The 13827-nt window shown below is 44.5% G+C and overlaps 1 protein-coding gene across 4 annotated transcripts in view; it reads right to left on the reverse strand.

Moving 5' to 3' along the window:
* The window catches only part of Dip2c (disco interacting protein 2 homolog C), a 367804-nt gene that overhangs the window by 49876 nt on the left and 304101 nt on the right, over positions 1 to 13827 (reverse strand). For all 4 annotated transcript variants that reach the window (XM_071619869.1, XM_071619867.1, XM_071619868.1 and 1 more), the window contains 5 exons: positions 10947 to 11070; positions 10300 to 10421; positions 9086 to 9197; positions 8888 to 8997; positions 4541 to 4671 (listed from right to left, as the gene is read on the reverse strand). In XM_071619869.1, coding sequence (XP_071475970.1) covers positions 4541 to 4671; positions 8888 to 8997; positions 9086 to 9197; positions 10300 to 10421; positions 10947 to 11070 — 599 coding nt within the window. The remainder of the gene's footprint in view (positions 1 to 4540; positions 4672 to 8887; positions 8998 to 9085; positions 9198 to 10299; positions 10422 to 10946; positions 11071 to 13827) is intronic.

Below are 13827 nucleotides of genomic sequence, written 5' to 3' on the forward strand. Positions count from 1 at the left end.
GTATGATATTTAAATTATCTACCTATGTCCAATTTTCCTAGCATCATTTGTTAAAAAGATTATCTTGTCTGCCAGGTGCAGTGGTGCATGCCTGTAATCCTAGCAGCTCAGGATGCTGCTGGAGAAGGATCACAAGTTCCAAGCCAGCCTCAGCAACTAACCAAAGCCCTAAGCAACTCCTTCTAAATAAAATATCAAAAGGGCTGGGGATGTGGCTCAGTGGTTAAGGGTGCAGGGATTGAACCTAGGGACCCTTATCTCTTCCCTAGTGAATCACTTTGTTACCTTTAAGGAAAAAAAAAAAAACTTGTAAGGTTTATTTTTAGACTCTCAATTCTGTTTCAATGATATGTATCCATCCATCCAAGTCAGTCTAGGGTGTATACTAGTACCAAATTGATTTGGAGACTAGCTTCCCCGTAATTTTTGAATCAGGAATTGGCATTCTGGTAGTCTGAGTTCTCCAATGTTGTTATTCTGTTTCAAAATTATTCTGACAATTCTACAAAGGGGGTCCTTTGTCTCCCTTTTAGGATCATCTTGTCTATTTCTGTAAAAAAGCATGCTGAAGTTTTGATAGGGATTATTCTGAACCTGTGAATGCATCTGGGAAGAACTACCATTTTAATATTGAACCTTCCAGGGCATGAATATGAACTATCTGATGTGCTTTACAACACACACCCGATCTTAGAAAACATTTTGCAATAACTAATTATATAAACAATCTTCTGTTTTGTGATTAAAGGTAGTTTTAGGATTAAAGTTTTACTTTCATACACCCACAAAATTAGAAAGTTCCAAGTATAGTCAAAATAACTTTAAATTTCTGAATTATTCAAGGGTGAATCACAAAAGCAATGTCCATTCAACCAAAAAATGCTTCTGGGGGCATTTCCAACCAAGGGGTATATTTTCCTCCATAAACCAATCAAACCATCAAAATTTGAACACCGATACGCTTTTCTTATCCAAGTTCAGACCCTGTTTGAGCTTCTCCAGTTGTCCCAATTACAGCTCTAGTGAGCCTGAGCAAACAGCATTTAGACGGTTTACGACTCCCTATGCCCGTGCAGCTGAAGAGGTCAGAGACTTGATCTCTCCGCGCCCGCCGCCATGTTGGATCTCCGCTCTTACAGTGAAAGGGTCCAGTTCAGACTCTCACATACTTAAGCTGTCGTCTTTCAGATTCTTTTCCCCATATGATTTTTCAGGGTTTCCTTTGCTCTGGGACACCAAGGTTTGTGACGATTATAGGCATTCCTGTTGAGTGTCCCTCAACTGTGTGTGATGTTTCCATGTCACTAAATACGGATGAGCAAGAGTGATGCCTTGTCCTCTCCTGGCCTGTGGAGCGGCTCAGACACCTCTGCACCATTACCAGTGGCTTTGGCTCTGGTCGCTAGTGCATAGCTTCTCCATCCCTAAGTTTCTTTTCTCCTTTATTTTGTGGATAGCTACCACAGACATTCTTGCTCCTTATCATGCATTCAATTTCCTCATCTCTTTAAATAGTTAATTTCCTATTTTATTCAAAATATTCTAAATTGTTGTGATCTTTATTTTGATGTAAAATTTGTCCCCAATTTGCCCAGTGGGAACTTTTAAACTAACCATTCTGTCCTTGTGACATAGCCCCATCATTCTTTGAGCCTTTCCTTGCTTTCTAGCTTAAAATGATATTTCAGGGTCGTTTTGTACATACTCTTTCTAAAGTTTGAAATCAGCCACTTCTTGAAGAAGCCCTAGTCCACTTTAGAAGAAAACGGTATTTAATAGATAAGATACTTGCTACATGTGTTCACTGCTCCCAGGGAATGGCTGCTTCCAGGTTCTGTATGTATGAATATATGGAACACACACACATATATTCATACATTCAGAACATTGCTGCATTTCTAACCTTAGCACCGTCTGCTGAAAAGCAGGTGTTTACATCAGGCCTAACTGCAAGCCAGCTTCAGAGACGACTGTATTTTCATTCTGAATTTATAACACCCTTTGCCAACATGGAGGAAACTGGCTTTCATTATCCTTATTACTTATTTTTAATCCCCTTGCATGAAGCCAGTCTGTCCCCACGCTGCTGCTGACCCCCGTTATTCCTTTCCTGCCTGGCTGCCCCACTCCGTGCAAGCTGCCTCTTGGTGTGCATGCTCTCCTCCTCCTCCTGGGTCCTGTCACCCTCCCTTCCCTTGCCCACTCTGAACCTTCATGGCCTGCAGAGTGAGGCCTCCCCAAATTCATATCTCAGTGTTTTAGTGATCGTCCATCTGAAACCCAAGGCTTTTCTTTTCTAAAAGAAGGTCCTTTAGGATTTTAGAAACCTACAGCAGTTATACACTTATTTTCATTGTGCAGGGCCAATCAGAACACTGCTTTTGAGTCTTTTGAATGAATTTGCTGGAAAGACTATCGTTTCCCACCAAGATTCAGTGCAACCTGCACAACCCCTTAAAAACTCTCAGTTCTTATGTCTCACAGGAAGAGCTTTCCTTCATACAAGGAGACTGGCTTCATACAAGGGGATTAAAAATAAGTATTCGTGATAAAGATAATGAAAGCCAGATTCCTCCATGTTGGCAAAGGGGGTTATAAATTCAGAATGAAAATACAGTCATCTCTGAAGCTGGCTTACAGTTAGGCCTGATGTAAACACCTGCTTTTCAGCAGATACTGCTAAAGTAAGAAATACAGCAGTGTTCTGTATGAATATATATGTGTTCCACAGCCCTGTCCATGACAGGACCTGGAAGCATCCATTCCCTGGGAGCAATGAACATATCAAGCAAGTATCTTAACTATTAAATACCATTTTCTTCTAAAATGAACTAGGGCTTCAAGAAGTAGCTGATTTCAAACTTCAGAAAGTATATACAAGCACCTTCTCAAAAAGTTTAATTGTACTAATTAGAATGCCACTGTTTTCCAAAATTATAGGATTAGATTTTAATCCAATACTATTAAATATGAATGCATTAAAAATAATGTCCTAGGAGAGTGTTTAAAGACAGGTGTGGTGATGCATGACTAGAATCCCAACTATGATAGAGGCTGAGGAAGGAGGACTGCAATGAGTCCAGCGTAGACATCTTAGCAAGACCCTCTCACTAATCCCTGGGTTCACACACAAAACCTTGGTTTCAATCCCCAGCACCATAAAAAACATTATTAAAAAAAGTCCACTATACACCATTATGAAAAAAAAAATCATACTTTATATAGCATCTCAATTTTATAAATATGCTAATTATAAGCATAGCATATTTGTAAAATTATTAAGATTTATGGGTGAAATTGTACATAGTTTGCGTTTGCTTTAAAATACCCCATTAAGGGGCTGGGGTTGTGGCTCAGTGGAAGACTGCTCGTCTAGCATGCATGAGGCACTGGGTTTGATCCTCAGCACCACATAAAAACAAGATAATGTGTCCACCTAAAACTAAACATATATAAATAAATATTTTAAATAAAATAAAATACCCCATTAAAATTAGGCGCAGTGGCGCACGCCTGTAATCTTGGTGGCTTGGGAGGCCAAAACAGGAGGATCACGAGCTCAAAGCCAGCCTCAGCAATGAAGAGGTTCTAAACAACTCAGTGAGGCCCTGTCTCTAAATAAAATACAAAATAGGGCTGGGGATGTGGCTCAGTGGTTGAGCATCCCGAGTTCAATCTCCAGTACACCCCCTAAGAAAAATGCCCATTAAAAAAGAAAAAGTAGATATGAAAAAAACTGATAAAATGTAGAAACATGAAGCTGGATCATGGGTGCTCGTGGATCATTCTAATACACTTTATACGCTCATATGTATTTGGAAACGTGAACTTGCTAAGTGTGCTACATTAGAAAATAAGCTACAGAAGGCTACATGCAAAAATGTATTTACAGTTACCACCGTTTATTAGGTGATATGATTGTAGTCAGCTGTGTATATAACGTATTTCTAAAATTTCTACAATAAACACACATGTATCATCAGGGGGAAAAATCCTGATACTTAACCGTTTGTATACCCACCAAGAGCTCATTCTACACGTTCACGAGAGCTTGCTCTAAGCCAGGGTTGAGTTGGCTCAGAGTGGAGAGCAGCAGCCCCAGAGGTGGACTCAGCCCTCGGACACGTCCCACCCCAAGCCCTCCTTTAAGGAAAAGCCAGGAGGAGGAGGAAGGAGGCGAGAGCCTGTTTCAACAAGAACTTAAGCAGGCACAACCGCCAACTGGAGGGTGTAAGAAACCAAGCCCCGAGAATCCCCCTGGGAAGCGTAAGGGTCTGTGACAGCCATCTTCTCAAAGGCCTTGGTGGCCGCTATCTCTGGGCTTCTTCAGAACTCGACTGGCCTCCTGGAGGAAGTGGAAAGCCACCTGGTGCTGTTCTGTCCCTGAGGTGGTGGTAGGCTTCTCAAGGACAGGCAGTGGGCCTCTGCAGCCTCCGGAGGTGCAGTGCTCAGGGCTGCCTGCAGGGCCAGACACCTAGAAGGAAAGGTACATGGCTTCTTCTTAAAAATTTACTTTGAAGATATTAAAGAGGAATCTCACCTGCAGAGGCACCAGAGGACAAATCCAAGTCCACAGTAGGGGTCCAAGCAGATGGCCACTTCTCTAGAAGGGTAAAGCTCACACTGCAGCTTAATAGAACGGCAGAAGGCACTGGTGGCTGCGTGAGACATCTGTAAGACAGGGAGGAGCGGTCAACACAGGGCCTGGGACGCCAGCGCCCAGAATACAGGGCAGCATAGCCACACTGAACACGTGCTATTTAATACTAGATGCCCCAGAGACTGCAGGACAGCTGCTTGCACAGACTGGCTGCTGCTGCACACTCAACCTTCTTCCTATTTTCAGCAAATAAACCACACTCAAAACTCCCTCGCTGGGTGTAGTGACACGCTCCTGTAATCCCAGCAGCTTGGGAGGCTGAGGCAGGAGGATCATGAATTCAAAGCCAGCCTCAGCAATTGCAAGGCACTAAGCAATTCAGCAAGACCCTGTCTCAAAATACAAAATAGGGCTGGAGATATGGCTCAGTGGTTGAGTGCCCCATTTCAATACCTGGTACTGGGGTTGGGGGCGACTCTCTGAATCCAATAACTTCAACTGAAATAATGTTGTTTTGCATTTAAGCAGAGGGTTTACACTCAGGGCTTCTTGTGATGCCTGAAAGTGGACAGTGAAGGCATCACGTTCACACCCACCTCTACAGGCGTGACTGTGCCTCAGTCCTATGACACTCCAAGGTCTGCCTGCAATGCACAGGTGGCCTATGGTGTATCTTTGATGGACCCCCATCTTCATGTCTAGGAAACAGGGACTCGGATAAGTGAAAGAGTTTACTTAAATTCACATCCTTGGGAGCTGGAACTAGATCTACCCTGGCCCTCTCACAGTGACTCTTTCTGCTGCATGACCATCCTACAGTCGGCAGCCAAATTCAGTTACACCCCAGCATCAAGGCCACAGGGAGGACTTCTCCTTGGGTTCCCCTCTTCCTGTTCTAGGAATGAACCCACTACAGTAAGTAATGTGAATTATTTTGAAACACTGCAAAATATACCAAATAAAGTCAACATTCCCACAGGGGCTTTCCAGCCAAACCAACTCAAGAGGAGAGGGAAACAAATGCAGCACAGAAAACTGCTCTAAGTGTATGGTTTTAAGACGTGTCACCTGGAGCTAACCTACAAAGGGATCAGTGCAGAGCCCTGTGATAATTAGGGTGTCCAGCCCCATGCCTGTGCCCCATCCATTCACCAAGCCAGGAGGAGAAAAGAGGAAGCAGGGCGGGATTGCTGCCACTACTGAGTATCAGATCACCGCCAGAAATTCTGATAAGGACAGGGGTCCGTTAGGGACATTTTAATGAATTCACACAGAGTAAGGCAGAATTACTCCGGCTTATAAAACTTCAGTTCTTTGCAGTTTGCACTTAGAGCCCAGTGTTTGTTTAAAGGAGAAATGAGGTTGGATTTTCAAAATCAGCCTCTAACCTCCTGCCCCTCTCTAGATGAAGAGGGAGTTGAGTCCTATCTACCAAAATTCCCCAGGTACTCAAGATTAGCCACTGAAGAAAATCTTTATAAAACTGCTGCTAAAATCGAATTCTTCGGGTTGGCTGGGCAAACACTGACACTTGAGTGTTCCTTCTCCATTGGGCATGGGTTAGGAGCTGGGGAACAAGGCAGCGCCCACCCTCAGGGGGTCAGGATGCAGTGGGAAACTCCAACGCAGGACTGACTCCAAGACCCGTCAGTGTCTGGACAAATGTCTACAGCGTAAGGACGGCAGGCAGAAAGGTGCTCACATCGCCCTGGTTGGGAGCTCTCCAGCCTGCTGGGTCTCAAGGACAACCCCACACAATAACAAGAATGGCACTGGTTAAGACAAGGGCACAAACAGCTGACTGCCAATGCTGGACCCTGCCCACGTGATCAACCAAGGAACGTGACTCAGGAAGCTTTTCTAGAACCTAAATGAAGAAAACTGCCAATTCCCGTTAAGACTCAGACTTGGATACAGCATTAGTTTTCCAAAATCCCAAATCAACAAATGTAGATGATCTAAGGTGGACATGAAAGTAGAAAGTGTTTCACTGCTCAGATTTTGTGTTTTTTTTTTTTCTTTTTGCAAAAAAGTAGAGTGTGACCATATGTGAAGCTTTTTTTTTTTTAAACCATTACTTGAAATCATTTATTGCTAAACTGTCTTTGGTGCGAGATTAGGACACAGTACACTTGTGAAAGTGCATTAACATGGAGGTCACACTTTTGCAGTGAAATATGGTCCTGATGGGGAGGAACCTGGAAAGAGGTTGACCCAACCCTGATTTACTTGGGACGTGCTATGTGACGTTTCTTGGGCAGAGCTGCCTTTCAGTGCAGTTTGATTTGGCTGATGGTAAAATAAGTGTCTGGAAATAGTTGTTTAAGCCACTGAAGAAGTGACGAGTTCCTGGGCAGACATCGGCCATGAGCACTGGGAAGCTGTTTCGTGGAAGTGGAGGACCACAGAGTCCCAATATTCTTTGGGGAAACCCATGCGCCATCTATTTGAGGTCCCCTGTAGGTGCTGTGTGGGTCCTTTCTATTACCTTCTTATTGATCTTGAGCAAGTGTACATCTAGGTCTATCAGAGACTTCAGTGCAAAAAGCCAATTACTAAATAGGCAAACTTATAATCTTCAATGTACCTACTAATGAAATGAAATTCATTTCAATGTACCTACTAATGAAACCTACTCCTAGGTTTCATTCAAAATTCAATATTCTCCAACACTCATCAGGGAGTATTAAACACCCAGCTTAAAGGATATACTTGTCCTTTTTTATTTGTGGGACTGGGGACTAAATCATTAAGCTACATCCCAGCCCTCTTGAAAAATTTCATTTTGAGACAAGGGCTAAGTTTCCCTAGGCTGGCCTCAAACTCACAGTCCTGGGCTGGGGCTCAGTGGTAGACTGCTCGAGTAGCACGTGTGAGGTCCTGGGTTCAAGCCTCAGCACCACAAAAAAATAAATAAAATGAAGATATTGTATCCATCTAAAAATATAAAAACAAAAAAACTCTCAATCCTCCTGCTTCAGCTTTCATAGAAGCTAGGATCACAGGTGTGAGCCACTGTGCCCTCTGTCTTTTATGGTATGCATCAATGCCCAATAACATTTTTTTGTCCCAAAACTGAAATTAAGAAAAAATTCTTTCTAGGAACAGTGGCCACTTGTGTAATCCACAAGACCATGAGGTGCGAGGTACTCCTTCTGGAGCAGGCCATGTGCTGCACAATTCCGACTCAATTCTGTGCCCCTCAGTACCTAAAGCCCACAGGTCTCTCACTGACATCACAGTGTATTTCACTTCAGGTCTCATCAAATTAAATGGTCGAAAGTTTAGAAAAAGCTTTTGTAGGTTTGAGAGGAAGTGTCACTAGAAAAATCTCTGGATTTTCTAAAGTGCATAACTTAGGTACTAAGTGGAATCACCAGGAAGTAATAAACAGATCACATTATCTTTTTTTATTATTAGCATGAAACAATCAAGATTTAATATTATAACTACTGCTCTGTGCATCACGAAAACAGTCAAAAGTGTTTTTTTAAAATATGTCTTTAGTTGTTGATGGACCTTTTATTCATTTCTTTATATGTGGTGCCGAGAATCAAGCCCAGTGCCTCACACTTGCTAGGTAAGTGCTCCACCACTGAGCCACAGCCCCAGTCCCCAAAGTAACCAATTTATCTTGGTTTGAAAAATATTTCTTTGAAAAACCTTTTCAAAATTTTATTCAACACTGTAGTTAATTTGGCATACCACCTCAAATGTATACCGACTTAGCTAGGTCGAGCCTGAGATCAAAGTGCAGGCAATAAAGCAAACTCACCAGTCTGACCAGAGGCAGATACTACAGAACAGGCTTCCCGAGCCACAGGGAACCTAATGGTGCAGTTTTGCATAGTACCTTGGCATCATCTGAACTATGAGGGTCCTAATTCTGAATGACATAATGGAAGTCACATTCTTCGATGGCAAAAGGATCAATGTAGCTTCACTGAGCAGGAATCTGACAGGTTATAATTGAGTGCAAGTTTAAAAAGCAAGAAATTGCAGCATGCAGAGATGAAAACCAGGAGGGTGGACAACCAGCAAAATATGTGCAGTATTCTATCATAGGCAAGTGAGACTGTGGTAATATAAAAATTAATTGGAACACTTGGGAAGAACCAGTCAACCTTGAGGACTGTTGAAGGGGTCAGACACATTACAACTTAAATAGAAGCACATTAGCACCCGTTTCTGCAGAGTGCTTGCACTCACAAGAACACAAGCTGACCGTGAACACAGGCCTGTTAGCTGCACACCACCAGCTCAGGTGGAGAAGACTCCACTTCTCACCTTTACGCCAGCTAGCATCCCGGTCGTGGACACACTGAAGTCAAGGTAGGCCAGTGTGTCAGGGTTGGAGGGTTTGTAGATCTGAGCAGGCCGCTTCTTTGGCAAATCATCTAGAGAACAAACAAAGCCGTCAGGATATCTGTCCTAATGAAAGGCCATGTAAGCAAATACACTCATCCTGCTGGCTCAGGTACTGACCCGTGTCCAGTATGAGGGGCCATGTCCTGACATCTACAGCAGCCGCTGCCTCCCTGGACCGTAGCAGCTTACAGATCAGTTGTGTTGTCATCAGACAGGCAGAGCGACTCACCTGAGGACCAGAGCATGGAAAGGGAGTGAGTGAACGCCCATGGCTCGCTATGCTTGTTAAAGCCACGCAGCTGAAGGGGCAGGTGAGTGCCCAGGAGCACCGCTTCCCCCTGGAGAGCTGGCTGGGATGCAGGGGAACGGAACGTGACCATGCACACATGCAAGCAGGGCAGGGGGCTCAGGTCCCCACACCTGCTGTCCCTAGAGCTGAGTAGCACCTAAAGTTTGAATCACTGTCAGAAAAGGACACTGAAATACTTTGGTCACAAAGAGGCAGATATGTCAACACCCTCCAATAGGAAGAATGGCCATGCAAGTATTCTACCATGACTACAAAGAATGTTCCTGCAGGACCCAGGTCATTGATATCCTCTGTGCCCAAACTAATTCTGCTCCTCATAGCTCCTCCTCCAATAGGGGGAAAACATATCCTAAGTTTTTTATTTCCTTTTTTCTTTGGTAATATTGGAGATGGAACCCAGGCCCTCATTTTTCTTAGGCAAGGACTCTACCCCTGGGCTACATCCCTGGCCCTTTTCTAAAATTTTGAGACAGGGTCTTGCCAAGTTGCCCAGGCTGAGCTCAAACTTGCAGCTTTCCCATTTTAGCCTCCTGAGCAGCAGGGATTTGGGGTGTTCACCATCACTCCCGGCTCCTAAATATCCCCAGATGTAAAAATCAATCAATCAATCAATCTATGTCCTCAGAAAGGAATAGGTAAATTCTAAATTTTGAGGAAGGAACAAAAACAATCCACTGCAATTTCATTTGGCTGGTTTGCTCAGTGGCTTTGGTGGGGACTCCCCCAGTGATGGTACAGGAGCCCTCAACAGGGGCTGCCTTCTCCAGGGCATCTTTAACTCTGATGCACTGGAGTAGCTGCTGCCTGGTAGCCTCACTTCCATGCTCATTTAAATCTTGCTTCTAGAACTAGGTCACAGCCTTCTGTAGGGCAGAGAGCGTTTCCTGGCCGGATACTTGGACTCTACACACTCACACACCCACAGCCATCGTGCCCTAGAAGACTCTGGGGTCTGGGACCTGCGAGCGCCACACTCAGGTCTGGCAGGTAAAGAGCCCAAAAGCTTCCAGGTGTAGGTTACCTCCACGATCATCTTGACGGTTGGCAGGGTTGTGGCGATGTTCTGCGGGTGCGGAGGTCGGACGGTTATTGGCACACAGCCTGCGTACAGGCAACCGTAAAATGCTGCAATGAGGTCTATGCCTACATGGGGAGGAAAAAGAACTTGAAGCAAAACCCACTGTCAACCACCTCCATCCCTGCCAGCACAAGCTCTGGTCCCCTCAAGATGGTTAAGAGAACAAGATCTTGAACTTGTCCCTGTGAGTGCTGGTCACCTTGGGTGGTCACTTCCTTTGGCCTGTTCTTTTAGACAGGAAATAAAAGAGCAGGCATGCAGTTTAATTTCTGCTATTTCTCCACAGAAATACTCAACCATATGAAATTTAAGAAAGAATTCACTATGGATTAAGTGAACTACTTCAGTTGTCTTATAAAACAAATTTAAATACAAAACTTTTCATAAACATCTCCTTACTTGAACCTCTAAACATAGGTAACACGTAACCTCATCCCTGAGCAAATGGGGAGCAATAGGCACAAACGAGGCCACTGAAATCCCACTGCAGTACTGTCAACTTCAGCAACAACCCCACAGCTCTACTCGGCTGCCAACAGGGTGGCCAAGTGGCCTCCTAGGAGGCTGTCGCCCTTGCCCTGCCCCCTCACCTGGTGGGTAGACCAAAGCCACGTGGTCCCCGTCCTGCAGGTGTCCCCGTTCCATCAGCATCACGGCTATCTTCTCAGCACGCTTATGAAGCTGGACACAGGTCAGCGAGTTTGCTATGGTACCCTGCATAGCGCAAGAGCAGGTGGTTAAGCCACAGCGCTGTGACAGCTTTCCCGAGGGCTCGCACGTCGCAAGTTTAGAATTGTGAATTTGGTGATTTGCAGTGTATTCAGAGTTGCATGAGCATCATAAGTCAATCCTCTTCTCTTCTAATGAGGCACAGAAGCAAAGAGCCACCTACATATATTTTACCACCTTAGTATCTCAGTTAAAAAAGACCCGAGTTTAAAAAGACTCCAATAATTTTGTGAATTAAGTATAATTGTCACTGGCAATAAGAATGACCAGTAAAAACACACGGACTCTTATGTCGAGAAAACAATTTATAATGTTTAAGAAAGACCACATTAAAAAAATCCAGGAAGTCTGAAAGAAAAAATACTTGTTTAAAAACACCTGAAGGAAAAAAAAAAGCAGCAAATGTATTTTCATGAAGACTTTTAAAGTGTGGAGAGACAAAAAGAAAACATCTTTGGGCTTATTACAAAACAAAACAAAAGGAGGGGGTGGTTATGGAGAAAATTGATAGCAAGAGAAGTACCAAGAAATATTGAAATCTGTGGGATTGTTTACACTGCAAAGAAAGTATGAGTGCACTACAGATTATGAACATTGCACCACAGATTTTCCTGAGGCTACATTTCACAATTACAGTCCACTTGCTTCATTCCTGAGGTGAAGAGATCACTGTTCACAGCTGCTTTATAGTCAAATGCTGTCTTCACATGATTAATAGGATAAAGGGCTTTCCCTTCAACAGCAGGCGATTCTGGCCCGCAGTCCAGGGACAAGATAGACTCTGAAAGCCGGAAAGTGTCCACGGACAATCTCCGCTAAACACTTATGTAAGTAGGTGGCTTGAAGGAGGAGTGCAGGGGCCGGCAGAGGTGACAGGAAAGCAGGGAAAACTTCGAAGGTTCTTGGGGACTGAACCTGAACCATTCAAAGACTACATTGTGGAGGTCCAAAGCAAGCTGGTGTGAGGAGCAACCACGTGGAAAGAGAACACTGCATGGATCCGTGACCAGCGCTTTCAGGCCTATGAAGGTTCAGGGTCAGGAAAAACACAGCACAGTCCCCGTCCCACATACCCATGCTAGGGACACAGGCAGGTGGAGGGTGGACAGGGCCTGAGGAAGCGTGCAAGGGATTATTTTATGACATGTTAAGATACACATGCAGAACCTGGTCATCAGCATGAGCTCTGGGCAGCCAAGGGATCACCTCTGATGACCTCGGCACAGAGTCACATCATCAATCTGAGGACCTCTGCAACCTGGGTGGGCCCTCATTTCCTTCTCCCTGATGCAGGGATGGGTTTCTTTACTGCAGGAGAGGGTCAGCTCACGCCTCTCTGACCTGAACCTTATTACACACTCATTCCCAGATTATTTTCTTTCAGAGGAAGGTTAAAAAATAGATATGTAAAGTAGAAGAGCCAGAAAGCACAATGTAGCACAGACAGGCCAAAAGCCAAATGACGGAGGAGGCTGTGAGTCCAGGAAATGAAGCCAATGGGACAGAACCTGGACCCATTGAGATCAGATGTTCAGGTTTTCCTGTGGACACACGGACACCACAGCTGTCTACATGAACCAACACATGTCCCTCTACTTGAGCATCCAGCAAGCTCTGGATGTTCCACAGCCTTCAAAGGAACTATGGCATAGATATATAGCACAGCTGATGGTGAGGGACCCCATCCAAGTCCATCCTAGACACTGGAGCATGGTGGTCTCACAAGGAAAGTTGGTCACCACACTGAATCGTTGAAAAGGGATGATCCTTGGTGGACAGCAGTGTCTCTCAGCAGAGCACTGGCAGTACTAGCTCCCCTTCTGTTCCTACTAAGGGGGACCTTCCTGCCGTCAGGCCTCTTTCCCCATCCCCGAGCCCGCATTGTGGCACGCCCACCCATGCCTCTGGTTTGCACAATGTCTGTACCTAATCCCATGCCCACTTTTGGGGGAATGACAGGAGGTCCCTGGTTTGGCTAGGGTGCACATGCTCCCCAAAGCTTCATGTACTAAAATCTAACCCCACTGTCAAGCAGCCAGAGGGTGGAAGCTGAGTGTTGAATGGCAGTTTTTGATTAGTGTTTAGGATCAGATAAGGTCATTAGCATGGGGCCCCCGTGATTGAATCCTGGTGGCTTTATTATGAGAGAAAGTGAGCAGACACATGCACGGGCAATGCATGCTCCCTCACATGCCACACGAAGCTCTGCATTGCTTCAGGACTCGGCCAGCACGAAGGCCACTAGGATCAACCCTTCAACCTTGCACTTCCATAATTGTCCACCAACACAAAGCACCTTTCTTTATAAAGTAGCCTGTCTCAGGATTTTGTTATAGTACTGAAAAATGGAAGAGTATTACCCCCATCAATAACTACCTTTTTGGTCAAACGACAAAGCCCATGATTTATCCACTTTCTTGGGTCCTGAGATTTAAGAAACTTAGAAGACTCACAACAAGCAGCCAGAGAAGTGTATTTCAAAATGTGTTCTGGTTCTAGTTCATGAAAATTCCTATCCATGGGTACTCATAAAATGTGAAATTCAATTTGAATACTGTGATTTTTGACAATCTCCCCAAACACAATTTTCACAATGCTATTTGCCATCTTATGTTGTTCTTACAAAATGAATGGTAAAGCTTCCAGGTACTCTGATGATGGTGGTACAGGGAAGCAACATCTTTTGTGGGAAACAGGACCTGAAATCAGCAGGTAAGGCGATTGGAAATTAAAATTATCATC

Source organism: Marmota flaviventris, chromosome 12 (assembly GCF_047511675.1).
Source record: "Marmota flaviventris isolate mMarFla1 chromosome 12, mMarFla1.hap1, whole genome shotgun sequence".
Taxonomy (NCBI): domain Eukaryota; kingdom Metazoa; phylum Chordata; class Mammalia; order Rodentia; family Sciuridae; genus Marmota; species Marmota flaviventris.